This window comes from Desmodus rotundus, chromosome 8 (assembly GCF_022682495.2).
Source record: "Desmodus rotundus isolate HL8 chromosome 8, HLdesRot8A.1, whole genome shotgun sequence".
Classification (NCBI taxonomy): Eukaryota; Metazoa; Chordata; class Mammalia; order Chiroptera; family Phyllostomidae; genus Desmodus; species Desmodus rotundus.
In genome coordinates this window covers 27455646-27471225 of record NC_071394.1, presented here as the reverse complement: position 1 = coordinate 27471225, position 15580 = coordinate 27455646, and the positions used below count along the sequence as shown (strand labels likewise).

Sequence of the window (15580 nt, the reverse complement as noted above, 5' to 3'; positions counted from 1 at the left end):
ACATAAAGGTGCTCATCAACATCGGGAGGAGTTTATTATTTTTAAGAGCTTCCTGTATTCAAATAAATAGGTGTTCGCCAAGTGTGGGGAGTAAAACTAATGAAGTCTGAAGGAGCTTCCAGAATGAAATGGTCATCCCTATTAGTCACTCCATTTATATTACATTCACAGGCTCCTTTAATCTTAGTTTCTCTGGTGCTTTCCCAGCTATATTGACCCTGAGGAATGTGTAATATGAATCTTATTTTCCAGACCTGATAATGGAATTCAGGAGAAGTTAAATTGAAGACAGTACAGGAAGTTGGGAAGTCACGCCCCTCATCATCTAGACATTAGAGTGTAGGGACTAACTATGGCTTGCAGACCTGAGCTATTTCTCTGGGACTCTGACATATCTTTCTGCTACTGTGCTGCTTCCTATAACCACAGTGACTGCAGAAGTATCCAAAGTAGAGATTTTAGCCAAAGCCGGGAGAGTAGCCACCAGCCCTGTCATACATTCAATATTCATCAACCATGCAATCTCTGTTTTTCTGGATGTTCCTAATTTCAGTTGTTCTGTTCTATCAGCCCTGTAAGTACAGCTCTACTTTTAAAATAGTTGTGTAGTAATTAAACCAATAATATCATTAACCACTAATATTTTGTTGGGTAATAGTCATTGAAATTTTGGCTTCCTTGGATACATTTCTTACACTTTTATGTTTTCTTTATTCCTACTCTGCTTCCTAACTATTGCCAGTTTGTTTGTTTATGTCTAAGTCATATCTCCCTGTAATTGCCCTAATGCAGACTCCTAGGATGGGTGCCAGATGGGCAGGTCGCTAACTTCTAATAAAAGAGAGGCAACCTGCATAAGACCCATCTTGCGTACTTGTAAAATCCTCATTCACATAATCAGAATTTGCTGCTTCCAGTGTCTATATAACTTGATGAAGGTAGAACATCACATAACCTTTGAAGTGCTTCTTTCTCTCCCCTTTATTTTAATTTTTATAAATGCTGTGTAGTCCTATTTTTTTTTTTTACCTCTGGATAATTTATAGGTCCATATATGTGCTTAGGATCATCCTACAGATGATCATCCTTCAGAACTTAAAAAAAAGTATGTATATGTGTGTGTGTGTCCGTATGTATGCAGACAGGATTTTCACCTTTGAATTTACTAAACTCAGTGTCCTGTTTGTGTTGTTTACTTCACAGGACATTTTGAAGCTCTTCTGTATCAGCACATCAGATGCACTTCCTTCTTTTTATTAACAGCATAGTATTCTTTTTTAAAAAGTTATTGGGATGACATTGGTTAATAAGATTATGTAAGTTTCAAGTATACAGCTATGTAATACATCATCCGTGTATTTCACTGTGTGCTCATCACCCAAAGTTTAGTCTCCTTCATCACCATCTAGTTGACCCCATTAACCTCTTCAACCTCACCCTACACCCCATTCCCTCTAGTAACCACTATACTGTTGTCTGTATCTGAGGTTTTCTTTGTTTTGTTTGTTCATTTGTGGCTTTCTGTTTTATGTCCCACATATGAGTGAAATCATATGGTTCTTGTTCTCTTGAGTGTGACTTATTTTGCTGAGCATGATCTATCCGTGTTGTTGCAAAGGCCAATATTCCATCTTTTCTTACGACTGAGTAGTGTTCCATTCTGTGTATGCACCACATCTTCTTCTCCAATCACCCACAGAAGGACACTGTGAGTGTTCCATTCTGTGTATGCACCACGTCGTCTTCTCCAATCACCCACAGAAGGACACTGTGAGTGTTCCATTCTGTGTATGCACCACGTCGTCTTCTCCAATCACCCACAGAAGGACACTGTGAGTGTTCCATTCTGTGTATGCACCACATCTTCTTCTTCTCCAGTCACCCACAGAAGGACACTGTGAGTGATGCCAGCATAGTAGTCTATGCAGTATTCACAGTATAGTCATAATTTATTTTAACATTTCTCCGCTTAGTTTTATTTTTACCACGTTAAAATTCAAGTGATGCCACAGTCAACTTCTTTGGAGATTTACCTATGTATTTCTAAGGATTTCTTTAAAATAGCATCCTACAGTTCATCTTTTCTGAATAATTACAAGGGCACGGGTATTCAGAATTCTGATAGACATTGATTCAGCAATCTCCCCACCCATGCAAAAATATTGTAATTACACTCTTGTCCACCAAACATGGGAGGATCCATTTCTCCTCCATCCCCACAAAAGGTATTGTCCATGTTTTAAATTTAAGCTACTCTTCTGAATGAATATTGTTGTCGTTTTAATTTGTGTGTGTGCTTGATTAATAGTGAGGCTGAGAAGATTTTTTTCTATAACAGTGCTCTCCAGAACGATTGAACGACTAAAAGTAAAAACAAAATCGTATAAATTCTTCAAGAAACTACAGGAAAATACATAAGCACCTAAGAATAAATTCATAAACTAAAAGTTAATAGACTTTTGAGCACATCTATAAAAAAGTATGCATGTAGCAAGCATCGGAAGGTAGTTAAAAGACAACAGACATGTAGTCAAAACCATCCAAGAGGAAACATTTGCTACGCATGGCAAACAAAATTTTAATACCCATAATATGTAATGAGTGCATACAAATTAGTAAGAAAAAGGAATAATAGAAATATGAATAAATACATATTTTGTAGAAGAGAAGTCCTAAATGGTCAATAAATGCCAAGGTGCTTAACCTGCTTTTTTTTTTCCACTACTAACAGTATAAAATGGCTGTCTTATTATGGCAGTAAATATAGATCTTATTCTTTAAATAATTACATGTATTACCATTGTTTATTTAGCATTAATCTGTTGCTGGGCATCTAGGTTGTTTTCTATTTTTGCTATGATTAACAATTCTACAATGAGTGTGTGTGGATACGTGTGTATATATCACACAGACTTCAGCTTCTTTTAGTCTTGGCCTATCTGATAGGTGAAATGTTCTTTATTTTAAAAATTAATTAATCAATTATAAATGAAATAAAACAAATAATTTAAAAATGACTTTTGATTATTGCTAAGATTGAATATTCTTAATGTTTATATTTTAAATGTTTATATGCTATTTGTTTTTCTTCATTGTTTATTAATTTTGTTCATTTAATAATTGCTTATCTATCCTCTTCCCATTTTTCTATTAATATCAATATTGTTTATGTGAACATCTATTAACAATATCCCTTTTCTGTCATACAAGTTTGGATATCTGATTCCTATAACTTGCTTTACTTATCCTTCTAAGTTTTACCTGACAATTTCTTAACACATCATGTTAATATTTCCACATCAATTAAATTCATCTCTTTTCATTATTTACTTTACCTACATCTGTTTTGTCTGTTAGATTATTGTTCTCTCTCTAGATTTTATTTTATTTCAAAGTGAAGAATTCTATCTCTTCATACAGGCCTGGGACAGTACCACTTACTTTATAATAACAGCTTCTTTGTGATGGCTGTGTGGGCGTGGCCCTAGGAATAGACACTCTGGTCCTGGCAGGTTATGTGGCTCCTACAAACTGATTGTGGATCCTCCCAGCAGCAGACACTTGCCATCCTTTCACCAGGGAGAACAGTGTAGTGTTACTATGTAATGGATCCACTATGCATATTCTCACTGCTTTAAATTTACTGATCATATAAAAAGAGAAGAACGCACTAGTTTAGTGTTTGATCTTTACCACATAGATCTAACGTCACGATCAATTGCTTTCAGTATTTTCTTTGAAATCACATAAAGGTTCATATGTGCCAAATTTCATAAGGATCACATGGTAAGGTCAGGAAATACAAATTCCAAGGCAGAATTTATATGCCCAGTTCACATATGACAGTAATACTATATAACCATATGTTGAATATAATATACTGTATGTAAATGCTATTCTTGAAAGCAATCCAATCAATAAAACCTAAAATAAATAACACTTTAATAACACATTTCAAATCGACTGAAAATGGAATAGATGGACTCCATGGCAAGAACATCCCTATAAAATTGACATTCAGAGGCCATTAAAACACAGAGAGTAAAACAATCTTGAAACTAAAGAAAAACTGTGAATATTTAGAAGTTTTTAAAAAGCCTACTAGATTGTATGCCAAGATACAGCAGTCGTTTTTATTTAAAGAGCTATTGCAATAAAAACTGGCTTGCTAAACATTACAAAGTAAATTCCGTTTGCCATCTGTTTGCTAAAAAATGCTTTTTAAAAATATATACAATATTAACCAGAAAAAAGATTTTAAAAATATACAGTATTTAATAGAAAAAGTTAAAGCAGAAAAAGTCAAGTTTTAGTTATAATTGGGACTATTAAAAGATTGACCGATTTTTATCATTAAAGAAGGTTATGGGAAAGCTACTGAAGTTAAACTTCAAAAGCCTAGCAGTAAAAAGTGATTGTAATGTCAGTAAAACTCCAAAACAGATCAAATAACCCTTAAGTAGTACTAATCCACTGCTTCTTTGAACATGTGTATGCTTTTTTTTAAGCTGAAAAGGTTACACACTTTTTTCTTTGTTTCCAACATCCCATTTAAAAAAGAAAAAGAAATCCAACTATTCAACTGTTAATGGTCAGCAGCTCAGAGTACAGAAACTTACCTTCACTCAAAGATGAAATGAGTTATGATTTGAAATGTCTCTTCCTTTTGGGCCTGGTTCTGGAAAACATGGTTTTATCCTTCCACCTTGTGCAAAGACAGCTTCTCTTTCTCCATAGAAGCACTTGTGTGTACAAATGAATATACTGCATGTATATACAAATGAATCAATGAAGGTTACATACAATAATTAACTAGACTTTTTTTCCCCTTATTTATCAGCTGAAATTCTTACAACAAAATGATACGTTTGTGATGTAATTGACATTTTTAACTTCAATTTTGTCACTTCAGATCCTGGGAAGACTCTTCCTGAAGCCCTTGATTACTGCACAGTTTGGCTGCAGACAGTGGCGGGAGAAATAGACAGCAAAAGTGGCATTCCACCTTCCCTCATGATACTACAAATTAAAGACTTTCTTAATGGACCAGGTAAGAAAGTCATAGTTCAAATGTATGTACCTTTTTTTTCATGAGAGTATATGAATGTGTACATACGGTCTGTTAGGAATCTTGCTATTCATTGCCAAAAATGAATAGATCATTTGTTCTCCAGAAATGTACTCTTTTTCAGGCTACCCATTATAGAGATCAAAGGGCAAATGTTAATATGCATGAAAACTTACCTTTAGTCTGACGAAATGTGGTTAACAAATAAAAAGTAACTGACTGGAAGCCAAAGACAAGATTTTATCTCTACCTTTTCTACTAATTAACTGTGGGACCTTAAGCAGTTAATCTAATCTCCTGTGCACCTTACCTGTAAATGAAGAGAATAAAATAGATCAGTGGGTGGGTGGATGGATGGATGAGCTACACACATAAGATAGTGCATACGGATAGGTTTGATTAAATGTACAAATACACTTATTTCAAATGATTAGCAAAGTGCTCAAAATGTATTAATACTAAGTTCTAGATAGATACACACAGATAACAAAATATATTGAATGCTTATTATGTTCCAAGCACTAGTGTTTTACACACTCATATAACCTAAGGAGTAGGCGTTATAATTACCCCTATTTTATGAATAAAGAAAAGTGATGTAAATTGCCCAAGGTCGTAGCAGCAGACAATCCAATAAAACCCATGTCTTTATTACTCCAAAGACCTCAATCACTTCTGTACTATACTAATTGTCGTGTAACTAAAGATTTTTCCTCTCTTTCCCTTACCTTTGTCCTCCTCTTTCTTTTTCTTGCTCCGTTTCTTCTTCCTTCATCTCGTGTTCTGTCTCCTCTTCTTTTTATTATTACTTCCTCACCTTAGTGAAATTTCAACTATTTATCGGGTTGGCCAAAAAGTTCGTTTGTTTTTTTCGGTAAGAGTACTCTAGTAGCACTTAGTTGTCCTTACCTTCATTCGAAACACTTTTGTTAGATTGTATTGTGACAGGTGTCATATCAGCGTGCATTAAAAAAAAAAGTATAAAAATTGGTGAATTTTTGTGTTGCCACTTTAATATTGAAGATGAAAGAAAATACATGACATTTTTGGCATATTATGCTTTATTTAATTTCAAGAAAGGTAAAAACACAACTGACATGCATAAAAAGAGTTGTACAGGATATGGAGAAGGTGCTGTGATGCATGGAACATGTCAAAAGTGGTTTGCGAAGTTTCGTGCTGGAGATTTTTTGCTGGACAGTGCTCCATGGTCGGGTAGGGCAGTTGAAGTTGATAGCGATCCAATCGAGACATTAATTGAGAACAGTAAACATTATACCACACAAGTGATAACTGACATACTCAAAATGTCCACATCAAGTAAAGTTATTGGTGAAAATGAGAAATGTGTCTTTTACCATATTTTGCTGTATATAATGCATATTTTTTTGCTGAAATTTTTTAGAGAAAAATAAGGATGCACATTATACATGGGTAGTACCTGAAATACCTTGTACCTGTTCTTGTGTTTTGTAATTATTTGTTACATAAAATTTCTTATACTATAATATGTTCAAAAATAAATGCTAAAATTCCTTTTTAATACAAAAAACAAGTATCTAAATATAAATAAATAAATAATTGCATTAAAAATTAAAATGAATGGTTTTTTAACTAAACTTTTTTGCCAAAAATGTGGGTGCACATTATACATGGCAAAACACATTATTTTTACGGAAAAATTTAAACAGACTTTTTGGCATACCCAATATTTAACAGAAAATATTGTATTTCCGTTTTTATTTTATTTTATACTTAAAGTGCTTCAGAACATATTAGTCACCCAAAGAATATTAGTTTATTCATCAAGAATCTAAAACAGTGATGCTATGCTGTCTTCAGATCCCCGGCAGTACCCTGAAAGGCATGCATCTTGAGGCATGGACCTGGTTGAGTCCGTGTGCCCTGGCCTGCCAAGGCATTACGATCCAGGACTGAAGTTGGAGAAGGTGGCCTACTTTCACGTCACAGTACACAACCCGAAACCCTCAGCACCGGCCCCTTCCCTGGGCCCAGTTCTTGTTAGGCATGTTTATCTATTGATGGGATTTAAAAGTGTGGACTTATGAAGAACTATTTCTAATCATTGTAAGTATCTAGACAGGGTTTTAAACACTCAGAAGAAAGCTAGAAGCTCGTGATGAAGGCTAAGGGAGTGATTAAAGTGGAAGAAGCCTCTGGGGTAAGGTAATGGATGGATTGGCAGGAATGTGAGTCCTAGTACTTGGTTAGTGAGTGTGAAGTACCATATTTCATTGAACCTAAGCCACCACCAATTTAGGCAAAAAGATTTTATACACCACTAAGAAAAAGAAAAAAATATCTGCTGTTTAAACTATGGTACAGTTTCGTCTTATTACATCAGTTGCAAGACACTTCCTGACTTCAGTTGTTCACATGTAAAAAACTGAACATGTCAGAATGGAGGAAATAGGGTAAGATCGTATTGTCAGCTTAATGGAGAAGTCACTAGGAGACTTGGATTTACCTCTTATTTATCTTTCTTAGTGTCAGATTTCTTTTGTTTTTAGGCACAGTCTTTCACTCACTTCGTCTAGAAAGTTCTGTTCTAGTTTACATGTTATTGATTTGTTTGTAAAAGGAATAGGATCGGCAAATCAATGGTAAATTGTTTACTGTATTTTCATGGCAGTCAAATAAGTTGAATTTTAAGAGAAATGTCAATGAATGAATCAAAAATTATATGTTTATAATTTTAAACATATTTTAAACAATTTTAAAATTATATGTTTATAATTATGCATTAAGTTCTAGAACTTAATGCAACTGTGTAGTTGAAATGCGATTTTTAAAAATAGTTTCTTAGACTTTTTTAAATTGGCAATTACATATATGCTATTTCTAATCTTATGTTCATTCAATAATAATGAGAATCTGTCTGAAGATTCAAACTTTTAAATAAATTAGCTGAAATAATTATTTTAGAGCAGTGCTTCTCAAACTTGTGTGCTTTTGAACCATCCCCAGGGAGCTAGTTAAAATAAAAATGTGATTTGATAGCCCTAGAAGTTGAGGATAAAATTCTACATTCCTAACAAGCTCCCAAATGAAGTGGTTGCTATCTGTCTAGAGACTACACTTTTTGTACCACGGTTTTATATGACTCAACTTATGAAAAAATTGTGTGTGTATATATATATGAGTGTGTATACACAGACATACATATATATGTGATTTTCCTAATACCATCAGTTACAGATATTGAAGGCCAAACTGCAGATATTGGGGGCACAGGACAGGAGAATGATACATAGAATATGAGTGTTTTTTTTAAATGGTACTTTTTAATGAAAAATTAAAAACAATGTTCAGTAAATGGTTTAAGTTCTTCGGAGTCTGAGTCCAGTTCTTCTAAGTCTCTTCTAACCAAGAGTACTTTTCTTTCATAAATTTTTTGAGGGAAGATTAGTTTAAATGATATATCCCCTGTGCTGGATTCCACTAAAGCACTAAACTAACAAACTTGAACTGCTCCAGAATTTACTCCTAGACAAACACATCCTTACTGTAAACTATTTGTCACTTAAAGTATATATAGGTAGGTGTTATTCCATAGAATAATTATATTCTCTCACTGTACAGCCAGATTGCCACTGTGTACTAATTTACAGATCAATAGGAATAATAGGATACGTTAAAGCCTGTCTTGCCTTAGGAATGTATTATTTTATAGATTTTTGTCAACTCAAGAAAATTATGTTTTTCTAGATTTTAGGTAATAATATATTGAGAGTAATATTATTTATACTGAGACAGGGGTAACAACTTCAGCTTTATAGTATTCCCTAATACTATTTCCTTTTCTTGAAAAATAAAAAAGTCTTTTTTTTTAGTATTGCAAATATTGCTTCTAATTTTTATGCAGTATTATCATTAAGAATTTTTTGTTACCATTAGTTTTTACCTATATGCACGTCATTAAGTATCATTCCCAAAGAATGCTCTATGCTACATCTTTAAAATTGTATATTTTCATTAATTCTGTTCTTGCTATTGGATTAAGGCTGCAGTAGCAATCAAAGTTATGACCCTGAAGAGTACAGCACATACTGATTATAGCTACCTAACCTTAAATTTTCTTCATGAAGTTGCAAACTTAACAGCTTTTGAAATCAGCCATTCAGATTTTTTCAGGAATTATTTTATCTATACAAGGTGGTAAAAATGCTGCTCTTTAGCATTTGCGTTTGGGGAAGTAATTCAAGTTCTTGAGTATTCGCTTACTTCCACAGTTCACTTGATAGTACTTTAGAGCAATGGCAGGTCCCAACTTCAACATCAAACACCCCTTGGGAGCTCTCTCAGCCCCCACCTCCATCCTTCAGAGGCAACAATTGTACCCATTAGCAAGGTCAGTGGCTTGGAGAAACCTGGAAAACAACAGCTACCAGAAACCCACTAGAATAATATCTCCAGCAGGTGATAGATTAGTTGGAACAAATTGGAACCATTGCAGTTCAGCAATCCTGGTTTCTTTCAAGCTGTTTTTAAAATGTCGTCATTTTAATACACAATCTCAGCCCTGCAGAACAGTCCACAGCAGGTTAATTTGAATCATATGATGTGTCACTGCCCTCAGCTGACATGAGCTCTATTCCATGTGTGAAGCCATAATAAATCCATTCCCAACCGAGGAAAATTCCCCATGAGAAGGTGAACTAATCCAGGCCTCACACTGGCATGCTAGCCCTCCATAATTGAAAGCAGGGCCACCTGTTCCCTGCACAGTTAGCCTATAGAGAAGAAATTAGCATTAGATCAGATATTCCTTATATTGAAAAATCATTCATACTTCTCCCAAATTCAAATTCAGCTGTGAACTGCTTGGTATGACATCATACAGAAACATAGCAATGTGCCCACTTGATCCCAGTTTAAAAGTTGTGTTAACCATAGGATTTCTTAACTTTGAAATGAGATTTTTTTTTTTTTTAATTTAATGAGAGCTGACACGTGAGAAGAACTGGGAAGGGTGCAGATTTTTCTAATTAACCAGGGTCATTTGCAAAAACATTTGAGCTCCCTGGTATTTTTTTCGTTGTTCCTTTGCAGGCATATTTTTGAACACTGTTACTATAGCCATAAAATGACATTTAAATGACAACAAAGAAGAAATATGGGAGAATTTATTTTTTATTATAATTAGCATATCACAATCCTCATATAAGTTAAGTAACATGATTGTAGCAAACACAAAGTTATGGGTGTAATTTCACATTTATTTTATTTTTAGTATACCTAATGTCTCTAGTTGACATACATAGACACTAATATTTTTCTCTTAATAAAATTATTTCTTTAGCCTCTCCTTGTTTAACCCATTCATTAATTTACTTATGTATTTTTCAGTATTTCTGATTTCATTCTAACATTGGATTGGTTTCATCTCTGGTTTTATTTGACTTTTGTTTTAAAATTTTATTTGAGTTTTAATCGGTTGAACCCTGTCTTGAATACTCTTTTTTTATTTTCATGGATTAACTTAATGTGTTGCAAGTTGAAATAATTTTAATTTTTACTTTTAAAAAGTTCCAAAATATCCTAAATATCCCATTTCCACAAATATCTTTGATTTGAATTAAAATGTATATTTTAAATAATGTGAAATATTACTTAAAAAACTCAGATACATAACACACTATTCAAACAGGATTATTTATATGAATATAAAGTAGAAATTTTACACTGTTTACCCCCAAATATGTGTATTTTTAAAATGTTTTTCCTTTGTTAGTGAACTCTGTATATATTCTCTTATTCCTAAATCCACTACTCAATAGAGATTAATTCAGACATATCTTGAAGGCGACTGGTTCAGGTGAAGTAAGACACCTGAAAAAGATGACCCAAATAGCCTCTGGACATTTTCCAGAGTGGAAAATGAGGAATAAGCAATAGGATTTTTAAATGCAAGGAGATTCGAAGTGAAAGAATGAATCTTAACAAGCTCTTTTAAATTTATTTATCTTAATATAGCCCGATAGTTAACCCTTTGCCTCTTTTCTCTTTCTGGAAATAGGGTCAAGGACCATAACCTAATAATTGGAGTCCTGTCTTTATGTAAATTCAATTTTACAGCCATACTTATGGGCTATCTCTTCTACATTTCAGAAATGTAAACTAGTTAATGAAACTGTGAGAACCTTGACTTTTACATTTCCTGAGTTTTATGGGTTCCAGTTTGCAGCGTCAGCGTTACATTATTGTAGCTCGCATTCCCCATGATGTATCAACATGAAACAGCAAACTTGGTGTCAGAATGTGAAGTAGGAAATGGACCAAAAATTTTTAAATACAGGTGTCCTCTCATTATTTCAACCTTATAGTTCAACTGTAACTTGGATTTTGCAAAGAAATTGGGAAAATGGATGATTTTTAACTAACTGATTTTTAATAAACATTTTTCTTTTATTCAGAGAATAACCTGATTTTAATACCAAGTTTTCCACCATAGAATCAGTAAGCTATACGTATCATTTACTTTCCAGCACTGTAGAATAAAGGGACTGTAAATCTTCTTTGAAGGTCTGGCTGACAGTGGCCCCTCCAGGGGACTGCATTGGCTAAGTCACAGGACCCAGAGAGTCACAGAAGCTGTCTGTGGGGGTGGCGAGATGGTCAGAAGCCAGCACACGGTCTCCTACAGGAAAGTCAGTGTTGTGGCAATTACTGAGATTTTTCATTTCTCCATGTGCTCTAATTCTGTCAGTATTCTCTCCTCTACCAAAGCAAATGAGGGTAGTCGGCGTACACTAAGAGAAAAAAGCACATTATCTGGCTTCTACATAACTTAGGAAGTTTGCAAACGTTGTGTTTGCACACAGCTCTGCTTCCCCCAGCTCTCAAGCCCTCTGCCTTCCCAAGGACACAGTCTTGAGCCTTCTGTTCTTACCTCGCTCCAAAGACATGATAACCTCACCTGTCTTTTATGCTAGCAACTCCCAAATGCCTAGTTCTGGTTTTGACTTATTACTCCACTCCAGGACTGTTTCTCCATCTGCCTATTAGGTATGCTTAGTTATTTAAAATACAACCATACAGTTAAACCACTTTCCTCCCCTCTTCTTATTCACTTCTTCCTTTTAGTATAGTCTTCAGATTTCTGTACAGAGCAGCACTGTTCCCCTCATGACCCCTGACAACATTACTATCACCTTCAATTCATCCTTCTTTTTATTCCAAGTCCTCCATGTTTTCCTTTTGAAATGATTCTCCGTTGTGCCCGCTACCTTCCTGGGGTAGCTTTATGGCCTGATTGCTTCCTCAGTCTGTTTCCTGGCAGCCCTCACTTCAGATTCTCCTTTTATTCAATAATCCTGGCCCCCGGGTCCTTGCCAGATTAGCCTCTGCCACCAAACTCATGAGTCTTGACCGCCCACCTCCCTCAGTTCATCAAGTCACACCCCCTCGGCCTTCAGGACTCTCTGCAATCCGGTGTCACCTGGATAGTCCAAGCTTACAGTCACCATGCAAATGATCCTAAATAAAATCATTTTAATTCTTCAAACCTCAGTATCTCCTTTGTAACCTAAGAGACTTGTCCTAAGATCCCTTCAAGTTCTAAGATGATGGGTGTAATCCCTGATGGAACTCTTTCTCTACTTTCACAAGTATTTATGAGCAACTACAGTGTTCCAAGTGTCATTCCAAGCCCTGGGAATATAGTGGTGGGCAAAAGACAGTTCGTTCCTTCTGTCAATAAATGTACACAGTGTAGTAGAAAAGACAATTTGATTACCAAATAATTGCACAAAGTAATGTGCAATTATAAACTAACATAAGTGTCATGAAGTTCTGTGGATTCATAAAAAGTAGAGATTTAGGGAAACTTCTCTGAGTCACTACACTTGAGCTGAGTTCCACAGGATTGAAAGGAGTAAAGTAACCAAGGACATGGAGGCATGGGTGGAAGGATTTCAGGGAGAAGGTGCAGAAGACCCTGGGGGAGAGAAATCATGGGTCACTGAAGGAAATGACTGCAGGGCAGAGTGAGGGAACAGTGGTGAGAGTTGAGGGTGAAGGGAGAGGCTGAGGCGCGGCCTTGCTGGCTGTAATAAGGGATTTTAGATCTTTTTTATTAAGGGCATTGGGAAACCACTGAAGAGCTTTAAGCAGGACATGTATCTGGTGGGACGGGGTGTGTGTATGTTGATAGGGTTATATTTGCATTTTGAAAGATGACTCTAGTTGCAGGATGTAGAAGAGATAAGAGGGGCTAGAGTAGATGCACCGGACCAATTAGGAGAACACTGCAGTCATACTGGTGTGAGATAATGGCACGTTGAATCAGGGAAGGGTGATATAAACGGGGAAATTGAAAATGTAGACATTTGGGAGGGAGACTCCACAGACAGTGGTAATAGAGTGGGGGGGGGGTAAGAGTGAGGAGTGACTTCTGAGTTTCCGACTGTTCTGATTGGATAAACGCCACTATGGACTGAATTGTGTTGCCACAAAATTCCTGTGTTGAAGCCCGGGTCCCCAGTGTGATGGTTTTTGGAGATGGGGCCTGTGGAAGGTAAATCAGTTTTAGATGCAGTCCTGAGGGTGGGGCCCTCAAGATGGAATTAGTGTTCTTACAAGAAGAGACACCAGAGAGCTTGCTTATCTCTCTCTCTCTCTCTGGCATGTGAAGACCTAGCGAGAAGGCAGCCATCTGCAAGCCAGGAAGGCTGCCTTCACCAGAACCCAGCTGTGCTGGTGCCCTGATCTCGGAATTCTAGCCCCAAGAATTGAGAAAATACATTTCTGTTGTGTGAGCTAGTCCATGGTATTTTGTTATGGCAACCCCTGTGGATTTAATAGGTGATAATCCTATTAAATGGCATGGGAAATACTTGAAGAGAGCCACATTTGGCTTGTTGTTTTGTTTTGTTTTGTCTTGTTTTACTTGTGTCTGTACACACATCAGGGAAAGACCTGAGACTGAGAGCCTACCTCGCTGAGCAGAAGGCAGGAAAACTGGAGGAAGAGGCTCTCCGGTCTTGTAATTAATAGAATTTATTAAGGGAAACTTACATACAAGGCATGTCTTTGGAGGCTACAAGACAGAATGGATTCCCATGCCACTTGTCAGTCACCAAAGAATTATATAGGGTACAGCTGGGGGTGGGGCAGATACTCATGGGTAATATATGAATGAATGCTAATAGGTCCAGGAAATTACTTTCCATGCTTAACCAGGTCAGGAAAACAACCTGTTCAGAAGCCAGCACATAGCAGGAGGCAAGGGAGGGCAGCTGATTTATATCAGAATAAACATGAATTACAATCAGATAGTCTACGGGTGGGGGATGGTTGTAGAAGGCAGCCTCCATTTTGGTCCAGGTCCAGCTCACGGGACAGATAGTGGTCACATCGTGGAGCAGTCTCTCCCCCACAATTTGTGGGAGTAGGAAAAGATCACAAAGAGTTTGGCTTGGGTGTATGGGGTTTGTGGCAATTGTGCATACATATCTGGAACTCACAGGAGACGCTAAAACTAGTGATAAAGGATTAGAGGTTTTGGAGTCTTTGGGATATAGATGCTCATTCAAGCCATGGTCACATATGAGACTATTCAAGGAAAGCGTACAGAGGGAGTAGAGAAAAGAGCCTAAGACTTCGTCTTGAAGATGTTTAATCAGTGTTTACTAGCCAGGAGGAGGAGAATCCTAGAAAGTAAACTGAAGGCTAAGAGCAAACCTTGGAGAGTGTTACAAGGTCAAAAGAAACCAAGGAAAAAGACTGTTCCAAAAGGAAGAAGTCCTCAACAGTGTCAAGTAGTGACACAGAAAAATGAGAATTTGAAAATACCTAATAGATTTACAGACATTGTGACGAGAGTTTTTCCCTTGGGTTAACCTGGATGGACACTAGTCTAGAATGCACTGAGTAAGCAGGAGGGGGAAAGTGGAAGCAGAGAAGCTTGGCTGTGAGGAATGAGGGTAGTGTGTGAAGGGCCATTTTGGAAATCAGGGTTTGGAGGTTTTATTTTTATAATGAAGAGACTTGGGCTTTCTCATGTTTAAATATCAGCAAGAGGAATCCAGTTGAGAGAAGAGTTGGATAAACTAAAGAAAAAAAAAGACAAAGGTGAGTTCCTTAGAATTTGAGAAGAATCCAATGTGCATGTGAAAAAACAGGTTTTAGGTTAGAGAAGCGTAAGAAACTAAGAAAGTAAGGAAAATGGCATATGCAGTAGTTTTTCAGTTTGATAGCAAGTCATTGAAAGAAATTTCATGGTTTTAACTTCATGAAACTAGAAGGAAGGTCAACTTTTGAAGTTGAAGAGGGAAAAGAGGGCTTTAATGGTTGGAAATCATCTTCCCATATCACTTCCTCATATACCAAATTCATATATCATTTTTTTTTATTGGATTTATTGGGGTGACATTGGTTAATAAAATTGTACAGGTTTCGGGTGTACAATTGTACAGCACATCATCTGTACACTGTATTGTGTGTTCACCACCCAAAGTCAAGTCTCCTCCCATCACTATTCATCCCCCT

The 15580-nt window shown here is 36.1% G+C and overlaps 1 protein-coding gene across 4 annotated transcripts in view; it reads left to right on the top strand.

Moving 5' to 3' along the window:
* VPS13B (vacuolar protein sorting 13 homolog B) overlaps positions 1–15580 on the top strand; it is a 669566-nt gene that overhangs the window by 469656 nt on the left and 184330 nt on the right. For all 4 annotated transcript variants that reach the window (XM_024572260.3, XM_024572257.3, XM_045181664.2 and 1 more), the window contains one exon: positions 4913–5050. In XM_024572260.3, the coding sequence (XP_024428028.2) occupies positions 4913–5050 (138 nt within the window). The remainder of the gene's footprint in view (positions 1–4912; positions 5051–15580) is intronic.